The 25,256-nt window shown below is 50.9% G+C and overlaps 1 protein-coding gene across 1 annotated transcript; it reads right to left on the bottom strand.

Annotated features, from left to right (window-relative positions):
* Nucleotides 1–752: 752 nt before the first annotated feature.
* RBP1 (retinol binding protein 1) lies at nucleotides 753–24,230 on the bottom strand. Its single transcript, XM_061193628.1, has 4 exons — nucleotides 23,948–24,230; nucleotides 23,221–23,399; nucleotides 3,449–3,550; nucleotides 753–989 (listed from the first exon to the last, which is right to left on the bottom strand). Exons 1-4 carry the CDS (start codon nucleotides 24,018–24,020, stop codon nucleotides 936–938), a joined length of 408 nt encoding a protein of 135 aa, XP_061049611.1. The 5' UTR covers nucleotides 24,021–24,230; the 3' UTR covers nucleotides 753–935.
* Nucleotides 24,231–25,256: the final 1,026 nt, after the last annotated feature.

Here is a 25,256-nt window from a genome sequence, read left to right as displayed (position 1 = left end):
AGGTTTGGTGTTCAGGGTCCTCAATGTGAGTCTTTCCTTTCCCAGTGGTTCTTCCTACCCATGGTGTCCCACCTCCTCACTCAGTGTCCCCATTTCTTTATGCAAAGGCACAGCTAGCAGTCATTTACACTTTAGTGAGAACACGAGGCTGCTTTTCTTCTTCCAGGGGGATTGGCAAGTTATGCCTCATCTGTAGCAGTGAAGAGGAAGGCTTTACATAAGCCCATAGATGGGGTGGGGATGGTTTTGGGGTGATGAGGTGTGTATTCATGACATCTCTGAAATTAAATCCAATTGGCAATTGTCTTTCATTAATGTTCACCTCATTCTAGCTTTGAGTTTAAAATTCTATCCAGGTCCATTTCGTTTACAAACAATTTTTGGAGCATCTCTTGTACACTTGTAAGTGCAGTCATGAAATCACTGTTGGTCCGACCTTAACAAGGCTCTAAGTTCCGAGGTAGAGGGCATCCTGGCCTGCTTCTGGCACTCACTACACCTTGGCCCTGACTGGACATATGATATGGTAGGTACTTAAAACATAGATGACTGAATGTCAGGCCACAGACCCGGGACCCAAGGCTGTGCCCTGGAGAGAGACCGTACAGGCGTAACATCAGGACTAAATCTGCAGGCGTGTGGCTGAATCTCTCCCTTCTGCTCAGGGCTGGCGTCAAGAGCAGCCAGCTTCAGAAGCCTTCAGAGAAAATGTGAGCACAGTGGGGTTTCAAAGCTTTTCCAAAATAGACATCTCGAGCATAGATCACTTTTATTGGGACGGCTTCGTTTGAAGAAAAGGGAAAGAGACAAAGCCAGGAGACAGACTCTGCTAACAGATGCAGGCTGGCTCTCTGCCCCATGCTGTGCAGAGACGGGGACCCTGGCCCCTCCCCGTCCATGCCACTCATTCCTCGAGACTAAGGTATGTTCAGGCTTCAGTTCACCTTTTTGAATACTTGCTTGCAGACCACACCCTGCACTCTCATCTCCTGAAACAAAAACAGATTCTTGTTATTGGCCAAAACAAGGTCACACTTGGGGCTCAGCGCATCCAGGGGCAGGGACTTGGAAAATACTCTGTGACTGCTATTTTTCCCCAAGAGTTGGTCTGAACTAGACAATTCCTTGGCGAGTCAGTTGAACTGGATCAGTGGACATCGGTCTTGGCTATGCCCTATAGACAGAGCTGGCTGGAGACAGATGTGGCTCAGAGCTGACTGACAGGACTCTCAGATGCCTCCCTCCGTCTACTACCCTCGACAAGCCAAAGGCTTTAAGAACGTCAGGCCTGAGCCCAGGTCAGAGTCTGTGTGCAGGGCTGCAAGAAATCAGGGCCAGACACAAGGCTCAACCCACAAAGGCGTCACCGCAGACCAGGGTTGTAAACTAGCATGGTGGTTCCAAGCTTCAGCTGCACATTAGAGTTACTGGGGGAGTTTGAAAAATGCCTGGGTTCTAGGCTGGACTGGTATCAGTATCTCAGAGGGTGAGGTCCTGGAATTGCTATTTTTAAAAGCTCCCAGGTAGTGCTAAATGCAGCTAAGAAAGTCCATGCTCTGCCTCCAGGGCAACCCCTGCTGAGTGTTGCCAGCAAGAATGACAGCACAGTGTTGCCCTTCCTGCGTCCTTCCTGCGAAGCTTTTTGTTTGTTTGTTTGTTTTGGTAGGAGTCTAGAAATCTGAATATTTATGTGACATCTCCTAATTTTTAAATTACTGGCTGAAGAAATTTGAAGCCCATGATGGCCAGATAAAAGAGGCCTGTGGCCCGCACTTTGCAACCTCTGGCAAAAAGCCACAGAACTATTGAGCTGACAGGGCCAATGGAGATCACATAACCTACCCTCATTGCTCTGCAGCTGAGGAAACAGAGGCCCAGGAGGGAGAAAGGCTCAAGGTCAGGCATTGCCGCCCAGGCTCTACACGAGCCTAAGCAGCCTCTGAATATGATGTGCCTCCTCTCAGCGCTCACCTGTCCCAAAGCTCCTGCAGACCCTGACCTTGGCAGGAGCCCTATGTGCTAGGATGGCGTTTTGCAGATGAGGTTGAGGGAAGGAAGGCACCTCCCCAAAAGTACCCGGTGAGTCAGAATAGACCCCAGGTCACCTGGACGAGGCTCCTTTCTCAGAAGGAAAGTAGCTGGGGAGTTCCAAGGTGGCAGAAGGAATGACAGGAGGTCTCTGCTCAGAGGGCAGGTGTTATTTTTAGCCCCCCAGAGGCTAAAGCCCCTACTCTGGATTTGGATGTGCTTTTTCCAGACAATGGATAGAATAGAAGTAGCTTTGACGAGCGATCCCAGGCTGGAGGACAGGGTGCGTGGGGCCCACACCTGAGCCAAGGAAGGCTTCTCCTCCTCCAACCTAGATTGTAGAGATTGTAAGCAGATAGGGTAGGGAGTGCCCGGACATAAAAGAAGCCATTTTTGGCCTAAGCCATTTTGTGATCTAAGCCTGGCTACAGTGCTTGCCCTTGAACAGGTCTCAGTAATTACTTATCTTAAGGGAAGTGAAGAAATGCAGGAACCAAGGAAAAGCAGTCAAGTTCAGTACTTGTTTATCACAGTTTATCACAGTTCAGCAATAAAACAGGGGCCTAGTTCCTCCTCAAGGGATACACATAACCATCTTTGAGTTCCTCGGGAACTAAGGCCTCCACCCAGGTGGAGGATGGGATCATGATGTGGACCTTTTCTGACCCTCGTGACTTCAATCAACTAAAGCTTGGATTCTGTTGACCTTTGCCCCATTTCAATGCTGAATTCTCCTCTGCTCAAGCCCCTTCATGAATACACATGTGCCCTTGGCTTAAAACTTCCCCAATTTTGCTGTTCAGGGAGACACAGCTTTGGGAAAGGTCCCCGGTGTTCTCCTCACTTGATCCGAGTAATAAACCCTTCCTTCTCCCGACCTCTGACTTGGTTGTATCTTTTGGCTCGACACCCACCAAGAGGTGAACCCAATTTTCAGGTAACAAGATCATGTCTTGAGAAGCTTAGAGAACTCGCCTGGTTCTGGCTAGCCACAATTTGGCATGGTGAAAACAGATATCATTTGGGAGCAAACGTAAGTTCTGCTGTCTTCTAGCTGTGTTACTTGGATGTGAGCCTCTGTGCCCTCATCTCCAAAATAAGAACCATAACAGTACCTGGCCCGTCGGGCTGCTGAGACACTGGAAAGAGATACAGAATGCTCCCCGTCTCACGCTTAGCAGATGCATCCCCTCACCTCCTCCCTCTGATTGGACAAGTGGGTCAGCCTAGACCTTGAAAACACATTGCTCAGTTTTTAAAGTCACTCAAGCATCTTCCCCAGGGCCTTGGAAGAGAAGCTTCAGAGCAGAACCAAGGTCCACCCATGATGCCTACTTCCAAAGTCCATCCAGACCCCAACATGACCAGGGCCTCTGGGGCCCAGCTTGGCTTACCTACCTCCCGTACCCCCGGAACCTACCAGGTGCAGCTCGTCACCCTCAATCCACTGGGTCCAGCCGCGTCCCTCCTTCTCGCCCTTCTGCACACACTCGAGCTTGTCCCCGTCCCAGCTCACCGTGGTCTGCGGAGCCAAAAACCACAGTTGTCAGTCTGGAGCCAGCAGCCCCTGGGCGCTGGGGGAGGGGCAGCCCCAACCTGGAGAATCCAGGGTGCGCTCATGTCAATTTCATTACAGAAAATCTGCAGCTTCATATTCCTTGTCTATCACGTGCTCTTATCAAAGCAGGCAAATCGGTTTTAAAATTCACAAAAACCTTCATAAGTTTCATTTAAATGGGTAATTAGGGGAGAAAAAGTCACTGGGGCGGGAGCTGTCGGTGCAAAGCCTGAGAATGGGGCTGGGAAGGGAGGAGGGGTTTCTGAGGGTTGAGCGCACAGTGGGTTTGGGGGTGCGTGAGGGCTGCTGGCCTGCATCTTGGTGGTGAGAGGCAGACTTCTTAGAATATCCTGCTCATCCCCAGACATTCATTCATTCATTCACTGTTTCAACCTTTGCAAGGTCTTGCGACACCAAAAAAGAGCCCCCCTCACCTCCTCAAACATCTTTTCACCGCCTGGAGAATGACCTTAGGTATACATCACCATCTGCGGGTACAAACGGCAGCTCTTCCAGGCACTCTCCGCGCTGACTCTGGATCCCCATGACTGTCCACGTGGAGCGTGGGCTAGCATCTCTGCTCCACAGATCAGGCTAAGGGACTTGCCAAGTCCACCCAGGTGTCAATGGCAGAGCCAGATCAGAACACGGATGTGTGACACTCAGAGGTCCCCCTCCCCACTGGACTACGCTGCCTCCCTAGGTGCCCAGCGTCACCAGAGTTACAGACCAGAGGCTGCGGGAGCCCAGAGGAGACTCAGGGAAGGGAGGCGCTGGGAGGAGAAGGCACCAGGCTGGGCTTTGAAGGACAGGAGAGCAAAGCGGAAGCAGAGACAAGCAGGCGCTGGGAGAGAGAGCTTCTCTGCAGACCACGACCAGACGAAGGCACAGAGACTGAACAGCACGGGGCGTGCTCAGGAAGCTCCTCAGGCAGGTTCCACATTCCAGGGGACCGTGGGGGAAAGAGGAGGAAGCCCCCGGTCTGCCCGTCCGGTCTGGCCACCACCCCTGCCTCCGGCCCCAGCTTTGAGCGCTCACATCTTCCTCGAGCCCCGTGTGTCCCGCCAAGTACTGGGCGTGCTGAAGGGCAGACAGAGAGCAGGAGGAGGCCCAGCCTGTGCACATGGACCCACCCAGAAATACAGGGCTCGAAGTGCTGGAATTTAGAGGGGAGATGGTCCAGGAGCTCATGGTCTAGACTGGGACCTGTGTGCAGTGGGCATCTCCCATATCCACAGCTACCCACCTCCCATCCACATGGGCCCTGCCTCCCCCTGTAGAGGTTAGAACCCCATTTGCCCCTTCACTGTGTGGCTCTGAGCAAGTCCATCACTTCTCTGGGCCCCAGTGTCCCCATCTGTCATATGACGTGTCAGCGGCCATGAACTCAGAGGCCTTGGCTTTACAGAGGTAAGGTTCTAGGATTCTTGTGTTCCTGCCGTGCTCTGCTGAGAGGACAGTCAGCTAGAGCCTGATAAAGATTTAGGAGAGAAGGAGGAATCTGGGAAATGAGTGTGGAGTGAGTGGGCCACTCCCTACGGGAGGGCCACCTCCCACTTCCTCCCCAACCCCCAGTCTCACGCCTGAGCTTGTTGATCTCTACCGCCCTCTACTGTTGGGATGAAGTCTGCAATGAGAGGCAGGGCCAAGGGGAACAGGTGGAGCCAGTGCGCCCCCAGCTCTGCACAGGCATCAATCTGCCCTCTGCTCCTGGAGCCCAGAGGGAGAGGGGCACAGGAGGACCTGGTGGGGGGCGGGCGGCTCCTCTCCCTGGTCCGGAGATCACTCGGGGCACATGTCCAGCCCCAAGCCAGAAAGAAGGTCCCACCTCCAAGTCAGGACAGAATGAAGTGAATGTCTGATGAGGTGGGTCGAGGGTAAAGGCCACTAACGACCTCAAGCCACAGACAAGATGCCCATTCACTGGGCGCCTTGTCCATGCCCAGACTGTGAAGGGAAGTGGGGACGGAAATCAGACGGTCCTCAACTTCAAGGAGCTCGTAAGAACACTTGGCCTTCTCATCAACTGAGCTTCTCTTCATGTGTTTATCCAGAAGTCTACCCTGCACACTGAGGGCTCCAGACGCTATCAGAGGCCAACAGAGACCCACTGGTGCTCAGTTACAATAGATACACTTCTGTCTCTAACGGAAATATTAGAGTCTATGAGCATATTCATACCCTCTGTCCTGGAAAACTCGAGAAATGCTCAAAAAAGAATATAGTAGTAACAAGAATACCTAAAATCTTGCTTCTTCAGAGATAATTAGATTTTGGTGTATTTCTGTCCAGTCTTTATATACGTGTGTGTGTGTGTGTGTGTATACACACACACACGCACACATATATTTTTATTTTAAAAAAATTCGGATTGCATCATTTATGGTTTTGCACCCTAGTTTCTTCACTTAATAGAAGCAATTTTCCACTTCAACAGATATTCTTCATAAGCATTATTTTAATTGTGATATATTTAGGAAATGGCTATGTAATTTGTAGTGCCCACCCAGCACAAAATGAAAATGAGGGCTCCTTTTTAAAAAATGATTAAGAATTTTAGGACAGTGACAGCAGAGCATTAAACCAAGTGAGGGGCCCTTCTGGGCACAGAAGCCTGTGGGACTGCACTGGTCACAGGCCCATGAGGACAATCCTGGTAGTATTTCACTGTACATACATACTTATTTAGCCCATTACCCATTCCTGGACTTTTAGGTTATTTATAATTCTGTGCTGCTATAAAGAAGACTTCCTTGTATACAGTTTTGAGCACGTTTCTTTAGAATAAATTTCCAGAGGAAGAATTGTCGCATGAAAGAGTGAGCATATTTTTAAGGCTTTTGATAAGGATCACCACCTTGATCTCCAAAAGGCTCACACCTGCTTCCCTTCCAATGTCAATGTCAGAGAATGAGCACAAAAGAGATGTTCATTAATAGTAAAGCAGGTTAGGGGCTTCCCTGGTGGTGCAGTGGTTAAGAATCCACCTGCCAATGCAGGGGACATGGGTTCAAGACCTGGTCCGGAAAGATCCCACATGCCGTGGAGCAGCTAAGTCCATGCACCACAACTACTGAGCCCGCGCTCTAGACGCCGGGAGCCACAACTACTGAGCCCACATGCCACAACTACTGAAGCCTGTGCGCCTAGAGCCCGTGCTCCGCAACAAGAGAAGCCCTCACAATGAGAAGCCTGTGCACTGCAACGAAGAGTAGCCCCTGCTCGCCGCAGCTAGAGAAAGCCCGCACACAGCAACAAAGACCCAACACAGCCAAAAATAAATTAAAAAAAAAAAATCTAAAAAAAAAAATAGTAAGGCAGGCTAGGGAGATTGGGATTGCCATATATACACTAATATGTATAAAATAGATAACTAATAAGAACCTGCTGTATAAAAAAAAATTAAATTAAATTAAAAAAACCCCAGTAAAGCAGGCTTTGCTCCTGTGCTAACATGTTACACTTTCTGGATCATTTGACATCTTTTAACAGGGACCGTTTGGATATAGATTAATAAAAATACCTTACCAAAAGAATGATGGATGGCACAATTTCAGGCTTCATGATAGATCAAGGGATTCAGGGAGCGGAAGGCTCTTTGAGTGTAGAGAACCCTTTCTTAGAGCCCTACAAATCAGACCCTCAAAGAGAAGGATCCTTAACGCACAAATGCTATGTCAGTGTCCAGAGCAGGCACTTTCTCAGCCCTGAGTTCCTGCTGACTCTTGACCCAGAGTGAGTTGGATGGAAAAGAGACTATTTTCGTCTGTATTGGATATACAGAGGAGGCTGAGCTCAGAGAGGTTAAGCGACTTTCTCAGTGTCACCCAGCTAATGAGGAAAACAATTTGGGCTGGAACATGGGCCTTGCGTGACTCAGTGCCCCTTTGTTTCCCAGGCCAGGCTACGCACCCAGCCAATGTCTGCTCAGTTTTTGGGGGGAGCAGAGAAAACATGGGCATTATGCTAAGACTCTGAGCAGCCCCCGGGAGGAACACACTTCAGTTCAGCCCAACCATTGCTGAGTGTGGGGTGCTGGGAGCCAGAGATGGGTCCTGAAGGCCCCTGGGCTAAGAGATCACCGCAGAGACGGGCAGACAGAGAAGTGCCAGGCAGTTATGGCGCAGTGTGGTAGGTGCTGCCATCAGGGGAAGCACAGGGGCTGCAGTGCCCAGGAGGGCCCCTCATTTTCAGAGGAAACACAGCTAGTTTTTTAAAGTGGGGAGGCATCCCAAACAGAGCGAATAACGACAAGCAGGCCAGTGCTGAAGGAGGGGCGAGTACGAGGCTGGGGGGTAGACAGGGTTATAGCGCCAGACTATAACTGAGACAGTGGCCTGGAGCATGTTTTCAATGCCCCCCAATGCTGCCTGCGCCCTCACACAGCCCCATGGCTCTGATCTGCTGGGTGGAACACTCCCCAGTGGGCCAGGGAGTCTGCCAGGCTGTCCTCTGGGAAGCTCAGCTGTAATTTACCCTGGGTTCCTCGTACCTGCCGCCCTCCCACCCTGTATCAGGTTGACCCAGTATTGTCAGCATAGAACATGTTCCTTGGAGTCAACGGACCTGGGTCCTCTGTCCCTAACTGGGTGGAATGACCTTGGGCAACAGGATGAACCTCTCTGAGCCTCAGCGCCCTCATCTACAAAAGGGGGATTCATGGTACCTACTATGGCAGACTGTTCCATCGGGGCTCCCAATGGGTCACGTGACATCCACGCCCTTGTGAAGCCCCTCTCACATTGATTCTGGCCTTGGCTGCGTGACTGGCTCTGGCCAACAGGACAGCAGCAAGCGTGAGGTAAGAGGCGCCTTCAAAAGCCCTTGTACGCGGGGGGCTCGTCCTCTCGGGACCCTCCCCTCTTGGAACCGAGCTTCTGTGCTTTAAGGAAGTGCAGGCTATTCTACTAGAGTGAAAGCCCACATGATAAGCCCCAGAGGATGAGAAAGCAGTCACTGCCAGAGGTTGTGACAGTCTGTTGGTCGCCCCAACCGAGCCTTTAGCTGAATGCAGTCACACGGAGCCGTGGACACTGAATCAACCTACAGCGTCATGAGAGCAAGTGGTGGTTGTTTTAACGTATTATGCTTTGGGGTGGTTTGTTATGTGGCTTTGGATAACTGCAAGACCTACTTTACCAGTGTATGCAGAGGAGAGAAAATATACATAAAATGCGTAGGGCTGGCATATGGATCCCGAGGTAATGGTAATCATGATGTCCAGAGCTTAGATAAGGGTGGGATTTGCCTGTCGAAGTTGAACAACAACTAGAGCCTTTCTTTTTTAAGTTGGAGATTTGTGAAGAAGTGATGGACAAGCTATTCACCATGGCTACATGTTTCAGAAGCTCCTTCTTTTCCAGGAGACTTGGATCCAAGAGGAGACCCTGCAGGGGCTGCCTGCTGAGGCGGGTGCCCAGGAGCCCTGCGATGTCCGCTTCCCTTAAAATTTAATTAGTCTTTGTTTAAGCAGAAGATCTATTTGGAGACTCCCCACTGACAGCCGCGATGGCTCTGAAAATGCGATTTAGTTCTCCCACTTTGCTGTTCCATGTTCACATGTGGTGGGCATGGATTTTTCTTTTTAAGCTTTGTACCCTGTGGGAATAAACCAGCCATTTCCCAGAGGATCAGATTTGTCCTAAGAACAGAAAAGGGGGGCGGGGAGTCAGGGAGGAGGACGATCACCTACAAACAAATGAGAGGAAAGAAGGAAAAGAAAGAATGTTGGGAGGGGGATATAACAAACAATGGTCACTTGTTTTCTTGTGACACAAAACATAGCTTCTGATAACGAGGACTCCTTCTGTGACCTCCCTCTGTGGTGAGCAGCCACCTGTGCCACACCAGGCAAAGTCTGGGACAAGGCTCAGCTTGCCCTGTGAATGCAGATCTGAAAGGGTCTTTAAGAGGTCATTCAATTCAGTCGCCCAGCTTGGACACTCACCATTGCTTAATCCATTTAATCAGGGTCTAGTGGGGGAATTTCAGGCAAGAAGATGTTCCTGGTGCTTTTCAAGTGATACAGGAAGGCAGATGCCAGTGGCGGCTGAGGTGGGAATGGTACAAACCACGGGGATAGGCAGAGCTGCCTGGCACCCCACTTCTGGGAACTCCACCTTGGAAACGAAGCCCAGACAAACCAAGAACACGGGAAAATTATGGCCACCTTCAACTCCCCTCCCAACGGTAATTCTCACTGCCTAGATCATCTGAAGTCTGCAAACAAGCTGGTGCCCAGGGCAGCTGGTTCTAAAGCAAAGCCGGTCTCACTTTTCTATTAAAAACTAATAACCTCCAACACTTCGGCCTTGTCAGCAGCTTTCCCGGAGATACATGCACCAAAAGATGAGTGAAGACAGCTTTGTATTACTCTGACAGGGGGCTGTCACTTCAAAAGCCATTATCCCGCTCCCCTGACCACATGGAAACCCGAGCTGGCACTGGGGTGACATAGAAAACTCAGCTCCCGCAGGCAGCCTGGGGAAGCTGGCTCCAAGGAAGCCTCGAGGCCCCTCACCCTGTATAAGTGACCTATACTGGGAGTGACAGACCATTCCCACTAAATGGACCCATCTCTTGGCAGTGACCTGGCATGAACCACAAATAGTGGCATTCAACTTGGCTGCCAAGAATTTGTGACGTTCCTTAAAGCTCCCACATGTCCCAAACATCCACTCTCATGAGCAGGGGGAAGATGGATCGGTGGTGCCCCCCACTCGCCTGCCCAGCTCTGGGAGGCCCTCTGCTTACAGAGCCACTTCCCAGAGGGCTGGGACTGGACCTTACTGTTTCTGTGGTTCCAGAGCCAGGTCCTCAGAGGGGAGGTCTTGTCCATGGTGGTTCTGCTTGCAAAGGGCAGAGCCAGGACTGACCCAGGTCTGACTCCCAAGCCTGTGCTCTTTAAATTTAAGGGGAAATTTGAAAAACCAGACAGTGACTAGACACTTTCTAAGCGTGATGTGAATCGCTAAAAGATACAAACTGGCCATTCCTCCTGGAGTTTGATGTTATAGTGTGCTTCACGCTTTGAGGGTTTCTGGAATAACGAGAAGGTTCTCAGCCTCCCATGCCTGTGAAATAAGTGGGTGGGTGGGAAGGGCAGGGAAGGTAACAGAACCTGCCAAGTGCCAGGTATGGTGCTGGGAGCTTTCCACCTCAAGATTTAGAGTCAATCAAAATTAGGCTTGTTAAGTAACCAGCCCAAGCCTCCTCGGGGTTAGGGGTTGAGCCATCATTTGAACCCAGTTCTTTCTGGCTGAGTCCATGAGCTGCCCTGCCTGGGAGGTCAGGTTGGGTGAGCCTCTGATCCTTTCCCAGGGGAATGGCAATGACCTAAAATCAGCACATTCGGGGGAAAAGCCGATTCATTCTGTAAGCATATTAAAACTAGATTAATAAGGCCTTAAAACACGAACGAGTAATTAGGCACATAAAAGCCATTAGAAGCAACAGCTATAGACCAGTAAAGCCACAGCAGGCCTTCGTGGGCATGGGCAAATGTGATTCCAATACCATGAAGAAGTGAACAGCAAATGATAACACGATTCTTAGAACAAACTAAATGATAAAATGTTAAGACTAATCTTGACATGAAATTTTTAAAATTCCTTAAACATTCCAGAAAGTGCCCAGGATTAATTTTAAAACAACAAACCGCCAGAGAGCTCAAGGCCCCATGAGGCCAAGGTTCTGAATGGGGAGGGGGAAGTGAGGCTGGAGAAGGTCACAGGGATCCTGTGGAACTGGGCTCAGTCATTGCAGGGGCCCAGCACCGAGGGTGGCCCTAAGGCTGGGGCTGGACCCAAGCTCTGCCATAGAGCAGTTCAGGCTGGAGGTAAGACAGACATGTAAACTGGCATCAACAGCACCTGTGTGTTGTGTGCTGGGTACTTCCTGGTGTAAGTAATAACAACACTGTCATTATCACCATCACCATCACCACCCTAAAATCATCTATTTAATACTCACTATATGCTGGGCAGGGTATTAAAGCGTGGGTCATATCAAGTTGATTCTTTAAACCTCCTGGAGCAGTTATGCTTCTCCCCATTTTACAGCTGTGGAGACTGAGGCTTTAAGGCCACCCAGTCATGAAGTACAGAGATGAGGTTTGACTCTACAGCCCATGCTCTTGGCTACTGGGCTCTGCGGTTCCCTGATCTAAGCTGACCCTTGAATGAACAGTAAGACTTTGCATCATGGTTCTGCGTAAGGAAGCATCATTCAGCAAATGCGGGTTCCACACCTGCACACCAGCCTCATGTGCTAGAAATAGAAGCAGGGAAGGTGAGAATTTTGTTCTCAAGAGCTCACAGACTATTGAAGACAAGCAGACAGAGAATTCCAGCAAAACGGCAAGTGCTGGGTAGAGGCAGGTGATGGTGATTTTGGAAGTGGGAAGGCACTTCGTCCGCCTCTGAAGTAGAGACAGAGGTCCATCAGGGAAGGCTTCCCGGAGGAGGTAATGCTGGAACCGACACCAAAAAACATCAAGAGAGTTAGGTGAAGAAGTAGAATCTGGAAAAGAGGAACGAGGGAATCCGAGGCAGAGGGAACAGCCTGCACAGATGCAGGGAGGTCAGGGGCTGCATGAGTGAGGCTTCTAAATGGGCTTTGCCAGGCTGGACTCTCATGGCATGATACTCCCCAAGGAGTGTGACCCTGCACCTCCAACCCTAGAAGTTACCAGCATCTCTTCTTCCTCACTTCACATCTATGTGGCTCCAACCAGCCAAACCTGGTACAATGGAAAATCCAAATATTTGCTTATCTGGCAGGCAGAGCTGGCTTTGCTACTTGGGCAAGTGTAAGAAATCGGCCCATTCTCAGGTCCACCTGCAGTGGGGGTGGAATAAAGGAGGGGCCGTCCTGCCAGAAGGTGTTCAGAGGGGCTCAGAAGGGCAGAGCCCACCCAAGGCCTCATCTCTTCCACGAGAGCCTCTGGCCCCTATTTTTTATCTTTCAAGGCGAACAGAAACAAACAGTTCCCAGAAGATAAAAGATGGTAGCTCAGTAACCAGGGAAGAGTGAGCAGGTCAGGATCTCTTGACCAAGAGTTCTTTGGGCTCTGGAATCCTTTTATTCACTGTAGGATACCAGCCCCTACCTTAGAATCTATGGCCGAGAAAATGCACATTACCATTTGTTGAATCAATAGAATGAATGAATGGCAGAAAACATTCTAGGGGTACTCTTGTAATTTACACCTTTTTTAAGTGACAAAATATCTCAGGCATATATTTCTTCTTCCATAGATTAGTCTTATATAAACAGGTTAACCGTTGGAGTGACACTGGCCCCGAGTTTCTGAGGCCTGGAGTGCTTAGTCATTGTGCCAGGAAGAGCATGAGTCATGGTTTCAACCCCCTTCTCCCCAACTCTGAACCCATGTCCTGCTTACTGCTCCCACATGAACATCTTGCTGCCATGGATGCCATTGCCATTGAACCTGGCAGGCTGTGGGGCTCATCTGGCCAGCAGACAGCAGCTTGCCTGACTGAGCTGGGCGTTCAGGAGGGACCTGATGACGGCCTTGGATAGAGGCAGGCCTGAGCTCCAATCCATCCCCACCTCTTTCTAGCTGGGTGACCCCAGCAATTTACCTTTTGAGCCTCCATTTCTTCATCTGCAAAATGGGGCTAATGAGTCCCGCCACAGAACAGAGCCATCAGGATGAAATGAAACAAGGGGTTGCAAGGACCTGTTGCAGCTCTGGACTCTCAGTAAGCACTGGTTTCCCCTCTGCTCTTGGCCTTGTGGCCCACCCCGCTGCCCCGCACCGTTCTCCATCAGGGTGGAGAGGCAAGTGCCCTTTCAGGCCAGCCTCTGCACGTGTAACCCTGCTAGCTCTTCTCTGGGTGGCCAGGTGTCCCTTCACACATCGCCACCTCCAGAATTTGTCTTCTGGAGCACACAGTTTACAAGGTGAGAGAATTACTAATAACAGCTCATATTGATGGAGCAGTTGACTGCAGGCTTTCTTGCATCTAATCCTCATTGTGAAGTAGCTTGTGAAGTAGATCCCTTACTTGATAATAACTCCCATTTCACAGACAAGTGAAGGCACAGGGAGGTGAAGTAACTTGCTTAATGCCACCCAGTTTGTAAGTGGCAGAGATGGGATTCCAAAGATGACATTCTGGTTCATGGACTGAACCGGTTATGACACAGCTGGACTGCCAGGTCTTGCCTCAGAGGGAGACGGGCTGTGGACAAGTAAGAGCTTAGAGGAGGGCCAGGAACAACCGCCCTCAGCCCGGAAGCTGCAGATCTCGGCCAGCAGCGCCAAGCCTGGCACATACTAAGCATAAGAGACATTAATTGTTATTATTATTACAGGCAAGAGATATTCAGAAGATGAGGAAAGGGGAGAGAGATATTAAGAAGCAGAATCTATGGAACTTGTGGACTGATTGCCCATAAACACTTTCCATTTATCTTCACAGAGATCACTTTCGTGGCTACGTAGTGGTCTATGGAATCAAAAACCCCCAGTCACTCTAACTGCCTGTGGTTCCTGGGCACTTAGGGACACCAGCAGAAGGCAGCCTGTTCTGTAAACCACACAAAGTTGGGAGTCAGAGACATCTGAAGTTCAGTCCCTGGGCTGTAGTTAACTGGGAGTGCGACCCTGGCAGGACCTCAGGTCCCTGTCTGTTAAATGGGAGGGTAGCCCCTCTGTGCTAGGATTGTTGGAGGGTTGAATACATAACATATATCAAGTACTTTTGGAGGTGGGTGCAGGGCTGAAGGTGAAGCCCTGCACCGCTCCCAACACTCTGAGGCCATCCTTTTGCCCTTCAACTCACACGCCAGCCTCCCATGCAGGGCCTGCCTTGGGTGGCAGGCAGCCCAGGGAGGTGGAGTTCCCGCCCTGCCTGCAGAGACCCAGCTCTAGGCACCACACACCTTCTCCCACCCCGACGGAGTCCTTGTGGGCTCTGCTGCTACTTGAGATCAGCCAGAAACAAGAGCCCAGCCCTGACAGACCTGCAAACTTCAGCCAGAGAATAATATTCCAACTCCCACTGTGTACTCACCAGACACCAGGCACTGTGGTCACAGCTTAGCTTGCATATAGCACACTGAACTTTTCTAAAGTATCTTCCACCCGACGTGCTCCCCCACTGAGATGTGGAGTCCACGTCCCCTTCCTTGGGAAGACGGGTGGGCCTTTGTGACTGCTTCAACCAACAGAGTATGGCAAAATTCTTGCTATATGACTTCAGAGGCTAAGTAGATTATAAGAATGTCATACACTCTGCCTTGTTCTCTTGGCCCTCTCATTCTTAGAACCCAGCTGCCATGTTGTGAGGAAGCTCAAGCAGCCAGTAGAGAGTGAGTATGAGTGAGCCATCTGCAAAGTGGACCCTCCAACGCCTCACGGACATGGCATGCCGCAGGCACAAGCCATCCCCTTTGAGCCCTGCCCTAACTGCAGATTCATGAAGAAAATAAACAACTGTTATCGTTTCGGAGTTTTGGAGCACTAAGTTTTGAAGTGGTTTGTTACGTAGCAATAGAAATTTGAAATAATTCATCACCACATTTAATTTTCACAACATCCCATCAGTGGTACTACCTCTGGCTCCTTTTTACAAATGAGAACACTGAAGTCCAGAGGGATAGAGTACCTTCCCCAAGGAAACACAGTTGGAGAGTGGACCCAGGAGTCAAATCCAGGTTCATCTCAAAGCCAAGGCTCCCAGTTGCTCTTCTGTATCCCTCGCTTGTCCAGCTGCACACACGACTGGTATCACTTACTCGGACCCTCAGTTGCAAACCATCATGGGCTGCTGCAAGTTTGGTGTCCCCAGGCAGATTCCATCCACAGGGACTGCACCTCTCCACTCTCATTCATCCCCCATAACTGGGCACCCTTAACCCCAACACAGGCTTATTACACTGACTCATGATGAGAACATCACTGGAACCCGGGCGTGGGCCAGCCCACTTCCTCATTTCTCTTTCTTAGTAGTTATCACAAGCATGATCTTTGAACCCACGGCATCGGCATCAGTGAGGAACTTGTTAGAAAAGTTCTTGGTCCCCACTCTAGACCTCCTGAATCAGAAACTCTGGATGTGGGGCAAGTTCAAGTCTGAGAACTAGTGCTTTAACTACTTACGTGGTTTTTAACCTATGATCTGTGGGCTCTGTATGTCATAGGATGTTTTTAGGTGCAAGCAACAGGAAACCAGTTCAAATAGTTTCAGGGGAAAGAAAGGGCATGTATTCGCTGGTTCAAGTACACACGAAAAGTCTCAGAATGGCATTGTCAGGAGTTCCAGCAACCCTCCGATGCTGAGGTTTCTCTCTCTCTCTCTCTCATTTCTGCTTATCTACCAGCCTCATCTTATTTTTTCCTTCTGTTGGATTTCTGCATGCAGCCATGGAGGGTGGCAGGAAACGTACGACTGGCCCAGTGCAGGTCAAACGCACAATCATGGGACAGGCCACGGGATACTGTCATGGCCCTGGTTTAAGGTGCTCATCCCAGGAGACACAATGTACTGGGATTTGCAGCTTCACCAGAACCCACAGGTAAGTAGGGGTCATTCCCACCAAATAAGGGGAGCAATATCGGTCATAAAAACAAACAGCTGTAATCCTCCAGTAAACATCTGGCCATCACAAGTTCGCTTTGCCTGCAGTCTAGGGTATCAGAAGGGCTTTGCCCGCTTACTGCACGTAGTATTGTGGCTTCACCAGGCCCTGTCTTCTGTGCTATCACCATGGTCCTCAGAATTTGCTGTGAGCCAGGTGAAGCAGCAATCATGATGCCCATTTTGCAGATGTGAAAACAGAGGCAGCAGGTCCAGTCATTTAAGGTCACTTTGTTAACTAAGTAATAGAGGAGGATTCAAAACCAGATGTCTGACTCTACTACCAGCACTCCTTCTCCACATCCCCAAGCCTGGTCAGTACCATCCGTGCTCACCTCCAGGTTGCGATGAGCCTCACAATAAGGAACTGAGGTGCTGGCCCTCAGCAGAGCTCCATAGGAGACCTTGTAATAGCTTTATAAATAAACTAGTTAGAACCCTTCCTCTGCCACCAGCTGGCTGGATGACCTTGGGCTGAAAAGGTTCCTCAACTTGGAGCCTCAGATTCCCATCTGTAAAATGGGCATAATGATACTCACCGAACAGCATTTGCTGTGGGGACCAAAAGAGAAAAAGTGCTAAAATCATCTGGGACAGGCATGGCACTCAGTAAGGATTTAGCACATGTTATTTTCCTTTGTTCCTGCCTAACAAAAAACAAAACCTAACAAACAAGTGTGATTCTTGAAAGTTACTTTGTGAATTTTATTTGGGTTGCTTTAATTCTTCTTCTTGTAATCCTCAAAAGCATGCTGCTGACACCGATTTCAAAGGTCGAAGAACTTTAGCTAAGACATGAAAGAGACTCCGTGTTTCCTTCCTGGAAAAGACCCTGCCACATGCTGGGGGCCTGATCTGAGAAGGGGCGGCTCTCAGAAGGCTTCCAAATCCAATGGCATTCTCAGCTCTGCAGCCCAGGGAGTGAATTCTGCCTTTGGCATCGTGTTTTTTAAAATAAGAACCAAAAAAAAAAAAAAAAATCTCTTTAATGAATCAAGAATAGGATCAGAAGAAAGCTGGCAAAAGAATTTAAACCAAAGCATTAACAGCAGTTTGGTAGATATCATGTATTACCATATATACTTAGATGAATGGATGGATGGAGGAAAGTAAGTCAGGGAGGGAAGGGAAGGAAACATATACGTGCTTATACGGAAAGATGCCTAAGAAATATCATCGAGTGAGAAAACAATGTGCTAAGAAATAGATTTTTTTTCTTTCCTTCTTTCTTTCTTTCTTTCTTTTTCTTTCTTCCTTCCTTCCTCCCTTTCTTTCTTTCTTTCTCTCTGTCTCTCCCTCTTTCTGTCTTTTTTGGCTTTAGATAGAAATATTGACAAATCACCTCCTCAGTAACTACATGGCTGGATGGCTTCTATATTCGAGGAAGATTTCTGCACAGATCCACCAGAAACAGTAACAGTGATAACCTCTGGGGGGTGGGAATGAGGCCAAGTAAGGGAAGGGGTCCTTTCCTTTTCAGTCCACTTTCTCCTGTGCCATTTGAATTCTTTTTTTTCCTTTTGCAGTGAAAACAAAGAAAGCAACAGAGGGCTGGAAGTGGAAGGCAGGCTCTGTGGAAGGGGTCATCCTGAGTTCAAGGCTGGAGATGAAGGCAAGGCCTCAGCCTGGGAGGAGGTGCCCGCTGCTAAGTGAACAAAGCTGCCTCCCCCAGGGGAAACTTGACCCGGTGTCCAAAGGGATGACAAATGGCCCTTCTGCCACCACCATTCCGAGCCAGGGTCCCGGCTGGGATTCCTGCCGAGACTCGTCTTCTCCCACAAAAGCTGCTTGTGCTGGGGGAGCTGGGAACCAGGAACCCGATCATTCCTTGTGCCGAAGGGCTCCCTGGCCCTGGCGTGGGGAACGGTATTTGAAGTGAAGGAGCATCTCCCTTTTGGAAGGTCCCCGCCCTGCCAAAGCCTCCATCTGCTAGATTCAATAAATCATACTGGTTTCAAACTGGGCCTGAGATTTCATTTTAATGGATAAAGGCGTGCAGGAGGCGGTGGAGAAAAGCTGAGTCCAGTCTTGATACACTTCTACCAAAACCACAGCCCTGGCTGCTTGTGGTCATGAAAAGATCTGAATAGAAAAGACTGCAAATGGGAGCTGAGTGATCCCGGCTACACAGATCTGAGCCCCTCCACCCGTGAGCCTGGGGAGAGACCGCAGAGCCATTTCAGGTGGTTCTGGGCATGGACTGCCATGTCCACAGGGGTCCAGCGATTGACTAAGCCAGCATGTGGCCCTCTACACCTGAGTGCCTAAGAAACATCATGAGTGTTTTCCACTTTTTACAGAGACACAGGTACAGAGAGGTTTCTTTTCTCCAAAGCGGTGGTTCTCAAGGTTTAGTTGCACCAGAACCACCTGGTGGGCTTATTGAAACCCAGATTGCCGGCCCCGCTCCCAGAGTTTCTGATCCACCAGGGGTCTGGCTGGAGAATCTGTGTTTCTAACAAGTTCTCACGCTGCTGCTGCTGCGGCCGCCGCCGGTCTCAGCTTCGGGAACTACTGCTCTAAGGAACACACGGTGCAAACAATGACGTACAGCTGTTTGATCCTTGACTTTAGGTACCAGGGTGGGGTGAGGGCTGTGGAAGAGTGGAGAAGGTCCCATCTAAAAGAAGGAACTGCGGCAGTGTCCTGGGGATCCACAGGGTGCAGGAATAAAAGGGCACCCAGCATTTTTAGCAGTCTTGATTTTACTGGGGTACAAATAGCCAGAAATATGGATTTTTCTACGACATCTTACAATCTTTGGCAGTCATTGGCAACTGGCTCTTAAATTTGTCAAACATTGTGTGAGCCAAACAAAACACATCTGCAGGCCAGATTTCATCCTCTGGCTGCTGTTCCAGAAGACAGATAAGGTTCCCATGGAAAGAGGCAGGAGCAGAGCTCTCTGAGTCTCTGGGCCCTTTGGGGAGGATGGCAGCCTGACCACACCTCTCCCAGAAGGCTCCCTGGGACCTGTCGGGGCCACATCCAGGCTCCCCACTGGGTCCTCAGCACTGCCCTCTTCCCCAGCCACACCCTACACTCTGGCCACATGAAGTCTTTGCAGACTGCACCTCTGTCCCGGATGAAACCCCTCCCAGCCAGGCCTTTTCTGACCTCTGGGCCTTTGTGCACTTGGTTCCCTTCGCCTGAAATGCTCTCCACATCCGCCCTAATTCTTATTTGTCCTTCAAGGCCCCCTCAGCCATCACCTCCGCCCGGGAGCCCTCCCTGACCACTGCCTGCCCCCCATCCCCCCATCCCTGCCCTCCTAGCCTGCTGTGCTTCCATCACTGCACTGGGCTGTAATGGCCTGAGGCTGTGTCTGTCTCCTCCACTGGCCTGGGTGCTCCAGGAGGCCTTGCTGCCTCTGTGTCCCCAGGCTGAGCCCAGGGCTGGTGTGGGACAGGTCTGAAATAGCACCTACCAAGTGCTGTTCTCTTGGCCTTGACCTTCCTCTCGTCCCCTTTCTGTTTGCCTACTTCCTGCCTATCCTTCAAGCCACTACTCAGACTCTACTTCCTGTGGGAACAGCCCCTGACCTCCCAGACCCGGGGGGCCCTTCTCTGCCTGTCCTTCCCCATCAGCACACCATCTCAGTATGATTGACTGCTTTGGTCTGCTGCCCCCACTACACTGAACTCCACGAGGGCGGGACTCTTGTGCGATTCATCTTAGTAATGCAAGGGCTGCAAAGACAGAGTGAGCACCACGAAATGCTTACAGGACCAAGAAAGGAATGAACAGAACAGGTGAGCAGTGAGATCCTTGCAATGTGCTGGGAAGTACATGTTAGAATGAGGCCAACCTGATGCTGAGAACTGGCTTCCTCCGGCCACTGCTCCCGGCTGGTGGCTGCAGGGTATGGGGAGCAGGGGGTAGTGGTGCACTCTCTTTGGCAACCACCTTGCCCAGGACCCCCGAGGACCCTCCAGGCCTTGGCCATGTGGCCTATTGCAGGCAGCTCCCCTTCATTCACAAGCACGAGGCTGGACAGTTGCCACAATTCTATTATCCTATGCTCTCCCCCAGCCGTGCTCTTCCCCGTGGCCCCCCTCCAGCTGGGCAGCAGGGGAGAAGGGCTTCTCTGCAGCGCAAGGGCCAAGGGGAGGCCAGAGCAGAGGGCCGTCCATCCTCCCAACAGGTAACAGCACGGTTAGTGTGTGCCATCTATAATACTTGGGAGAGGGCCGCCCTGAGTCCTGGGACAGCAAAGGTGACCACGAGTCCTCATACAATGTCATCGAGTTTGCCCAGCTGCTGGGCTCCCTGATCTGTTCACCTACCACTGTCCTAATGCTTAATGGCCGAAAAAAGAGGGTGGCCGTGTGCCCCTTCCTTTGTGTCCAAACCCGTCCCTTCCACCTCTTTTCTGTTACAAGTAAGTGGAGAAGTCACCACCTCCAGAATCCCTTCTGAGATGCCCTCCTCTGGAGCTTCCCTTTGTCACCACTGATCACACTGTGTTCTCACTGTGTGTGTGTCTGTCGCCACCACAAAGACTGTGAGTTCCTGGACATCAGAGATTGTGACATGTTCCGCTGGGTCAGACCGCACTCAAACCCTCCCTCTGCCACTTCCTTAACCTCCCAAGGTCACACAACAAGAAATCCTGCCTTGGTTTTCTTATCTGTAAAATGGGGTTGAAACCAGCATTGTGAAGATTCACTGAGTTAAAATAAAAGGGGAACGGTACTTCAGCACTTGAAGAGTATGGGCATACCTCGTTTTATTGCACTTCAAAGATATTGTGTTTTTTACAAATTAAAGGTTTGTGGCAACTTTCATCAAGCAAGTCTCTTGGTGCCATCTTCCCAACAGCATTTGCTCACTTTGGGTCTCTGTGTCACATTTTGGTAATTCCCGCAGTATTTCGAACTTTTTCGTTATTTGTTACGGAGATCTGTGATCAGTGATCTTTGACATTACTATTGCAAAAAGATTACGACTTGCCAAAGGCTCAGATGATGGTGAGCATTTTTTTAGCTATAAAGTAGTTTTTCTTTTTTTTTTTTTGGCTGCGCCACCTGTGGGATCTTAGTTCCCCGACCAGGGCTCAAACCCGTGCCCCCTGGTTTAGAGGTGTGGGGTATAAACTACTGGACCGCCAGGGAAGTCCCTAAAGTAGTTTTTAGCTAAGGTATATACACTGTTGTTTACACAGAATACTACTGCACACTTAACAGACCACAGTATAGTGTAACCATAAGTTTGATATGCACTGGGAAACAGAAAACTTCGTATGACTTGCTTTATTGTGATGTTCGTTTTATTGCGGGGGTCTGGGGCTGAACCTGCAATATCTCCGAGGTCTGCCTATATTAACTAGTATTACTAGGTGATCAATAAATGTTTCATACAGTAATGGATGAGGGTGGGAATGAAACAGCAAAGATAATTAGCCAAGTAAGTACAAGCCAGCACATTCCAGAGGTGGCAGTGACCCAAAATAAATAGAGATGTTTGTTGTGCCCTGTAAGTACCTCAAGAGTGGGCCGAGGACAAGGATTGTTCTTACGTGCATTTCCAGGCAGCGAGCCAGGGACCAGACCTTGGGCAGTGGTCCGACAGGCCCGGGCCCCCTCCTCGCCAAGGCAGGCCCTGTCTGAAGGTCTCCTTTCCCACTGTGAGCCTCTCCGAGGATTAAGAGGCCTTGGGCCTTTTAAAGGCACGACCTGACATTTCCTTACAACAGTAGTGTTTTCTCCCTGCAGTGGCCTCTCCAAGGATCCTCCTTGGCGGCCACCCCCTCTTCCGCCACCATTCCAAGCGCAGACTCAGACACTAACTCAGATCCCCTTCAGATGAATCAACAAGTAGGGGGGTGAGTCATTCTGGCCTGGGGTTCCTCATCCCCAGACACCGGCACTCCTTCAACCACAGTCCTGACGAACCCCAGACACCCGGTTTCTGCAAAGGCAAGCCGCAGAGGAGCCTGGCCCCGAGCAGGAGTGTGGGCCTCAAAGTCCAGTCTCTGGAATCTCCTCTGGGAGCCTCAGTCATTGTAAAATATGGGGTTACTAACCCCTCCCTCACTGGGCTGTGGTGTAAAATAGCTGGCACAGTGCAGGGCACGGAGCAGACCCTCAGTAAAGGGTAGGAGGGGGAGGGGAAGAGGAGTCAGGGAGAAGCTCATCAGTAAGCAAAGCAGCTCCCTGGGGGTGGGAGTGAGCTAGCTCTGGACCCAAGACTGGGAAAGGGAGACCGGGAGCACCCTGACCTCCCAGTGACCCCAAGAATGTTGATGGAGGCCCCGGGCTGACCTTCCGGAGGCTGCTGTGGTGGCGCTAATTGGGGTCTCCGGGTCACCAGCTTCCCACCCTTGGGGGCAGGCGGCTCACTCCCTTCCCCCACTGTTCCTCCTCTGGCCTGGGCTGCTGTGGCACTGACCTACTGAGTAGGTTGTTGGCTGCAAGCTTCAAAGGAAGCTCAGGGGGCAGCGGAGGATAGGGTAGGGAAGGGGATGGCCAGGAGCCAAACCCCACTTTGGGGATGAAGAGGGGCAGGTCAGACGGCAGAGTCACGGTGCCCCCTGCTTCCTAGAGTGGCTTCAAGCCAGGTCTGGTAGGAAGTTTACACTTCAGAAGGGTTGCCTGTGTTTCATCTTGCTTTCCTCCCCCAGCCTACAGTTCAGACAGAGAAGAGAGTCAACAGATTTGCCTGGAATTCCTGCCCAGCCCCTCCCTAGCTGTGTTACTCTGAGCATGTTGCTTCGTCTCTTTGAGACTGTTTCTTCATCTGTAAAATGGGCGTACTGAGACCTCCTTCAGAGGTTGTTATGAGGATTAGATGAAGGCAAGTGTATAAAGCACCAATGCCGGGACACAGTAGAGACTCAACAAACCGCAGCTTTCATTTTGGAGGGTATGCCTGATGAGTCGTGAGCTGCCTACCTTGGGGGCTGGGAGTGTGAAGATCTTGGGCCCCTAAGAACACAAAGGCCCTTGCTCCCCTCTCAGATGAACTAGCCCTGCCTTCGGTCAGGACCCCTGGGCAGCAGATGCCCAGGTGTACGCAAAGCCTCACCATGCACTTGCGGTCGTCTATGCCCGTCAGATCCTCCTCAAACTCCTCCCCAACCTGGAAGTCCATGATGTAGTTCCTAAAAGTGCTCAGCGTGCGGATGATCATGTGGTCGCCGTTCTGCACGATCTCTTTGTCTGGCTTCAGCAAGTTGGCGATTTTGCGCAAGGCCACATTGACATCTGCAGGGAGTGCGGGGGCAGAAAGGAGCAGAGAGTTGACTGGAAAATTCAGAGAAATGTTGCCAAGGTAGCGGGGCCCTAGGAGGCCGCTTCTCCCGCCCCCCACCCGCCCCCCGCAAGAAAACCATCGGGGTCCCCTGCTCCATTAGCAAGGCCTCTGCGTGCAGCTAGCTGGTCTGTGTCTTTTTCTTTCTTTCTTTTCTTTGCTTTCTTTGTTTTTTTTTTTTTTTTTTTACAACAAAGTTTTCTACCCTTACGCTAACCTTTTGAAAACTAAAGCTAGCCAACCAAGCCCAGCTTTCCTAATGAAATTATCCACTTCGAGAGCCAACCATCAGACATTGACCACCATGAACCCTAATAACCCCCGTCCTCCAATTCGCACTTGCTGGCCCCCTGGAGACGACCCTTCCCCGGTCGGGGTGCTCAGGGCGGCGGCTGGGCCAGCGGAGGCAGGTGGGTAGGCGGCCGGCTCGGGAGGGCGCCGGGATCCCACCCCCAGCGGCCCGGCCGGGCGCCCCGGGCAGAGCGCGGCGGGCAGCACTTACCCAGCGCGCGCAGGTACTCCTCGAAATTCTCGTTGGCCAGCATCTTCCAGTACCCGGTAAAGTCGACCGGCATTTCAGGGGGCGACTGGGGCCGGACCGGGACCGAGCGGGCGGGAGCAGATCTGGGATCGCGGAGCGATCCGGGTGGTGGGCGGCCCGGAAATGTGCGCCCTCGGGGGGCAGGGGCTCGTGGGGCGGCGACAGCTGGATTGCAAGCGCGCACAAAGCCAGCGGGAGGATCCACCGTAGCTGTCGCTCCTCCCCCCTCAGCGGGGCGGGGCCGGGGATATCGGAGGGCCAGGTTGTCCCCGGCCCGTCGCCGCCTAGTTCAGACCTTCAGTTTCCTTCCTTAGGAAGGAAAAGGAGATGGCGGTGGAGGTGAGGGCCGTCTTATTGATTCCAACTTTCCGGTTCCTGCGGGATTCCTTCAAACGCCTTGAACTTCTCACATTCAGCGGCCACTTGAGGGTGGGGAAACATTCTCCTGCGTTTGCTGGAGTAATTAGGGAAAGAGACCACTTACAGGCTTACAGCGCGGGTGGCCGGTGGGGCTCCAGGATCCAGAAAGCTGGGCAGTTCAACTCAGGGAAAGAAAAGTGGGGCACTCCCCACATCCCTCCCCCAAATAAAAGCAAGGCTGACGTTGCCTGAAGTAAGTATGGTTAAAAAAAGGCCCTCTGCAGAGTGAAGTTTGAGATCCACTGCTTTATGCAAATGTAAGCAATTATCAATACATTGTTGACTTTCCCCTCCGCTTTCACCCAGTGGCAGTACAGCACTCCGCAGTGTCGTGCACTTACTCTGTTCTGGAGACCTCATTCTTTTGCAGGATATTCCATTGTGTATCCAGCTTGTCCCCCACTGCTGGACATTTATGTATATATTATTTTCCGATCTTTTACTCTTAGAAGCAGTACTGCAATGAAGATCTTTGAGCACATCTCATTTCTCACCTGGTGGGTATGTCATGGTGCTTTAAAACCTCTGTCTTTGCCAGCAAGGAGATGACATAATCATGCGGGTTGACTTTTTGACCTCTATTAAAGACGAAACAACTCTTTTAAATTGCTTTTTGCACAACTCACAGCCTAGGTGACAGCAGGTACATTCCCCTCCCACTCTAGCTCTACCATGGCTCCAACCCCACCGCCTCCCCGCCCACCCTCCCCTCACACTACATCTGGCTGAGTTAGGAAAAGATGCCTCTTCATCAGAGTAGGGGCAGCTTCATCCCAGGGAGTGGCTTGGATTTCAGCCTCTCTCACCTGCCCTGCTCTACACCAGGGTTTCTTAACCTTGGCACTGTCTC

This window comes from Eubalaena glacialis, chromosome 6, assembly GCF_028564815.1.
Source record: "Eubalaena glacialis isolate mEubGla1 chromosome 6, mEubGla1.1.hap2.+ XY, whole genome shotgun sequence".
Classification (NCBI taxonomy): domain Eukaryota; kingdom Metazoa; phylum Chordata; class Mammalia; order Artiodactyla; family Balaenidae; genus Eubalaena; species Eubalaena glacialis.
The sequence above is the reverse complement of the archived record's forward strand: the minus strand, read 5'-3'. Positions and strand labels throughout refer to the sequence as shown.

Bases quoted from the DNA above. Each gene is read 5' to 3' on its own strand.
- RBP1 (XM_061193628.1), bottom strand. From the start codon at position 24,020: ATGCCGGTCGACTTTACCGGGTACTGGAAGATGCTGGCCAACGAGAAT. The intron at 23,400-23,947 runs GTAAGTGCTGCC...CACTCCCTGCAG, and splicing joins GGAGTACCTGCGCGCGCTGG to ATGTCAATGTGGCCTTGCGC. The intron at 3,551-23,220 runs GTGAGGCTTTGC...TTGGCTCCGCAG, and splicing joins TAGACGACCGCAAGTGCATG to ACCACGGTGAGCTGGGACGG.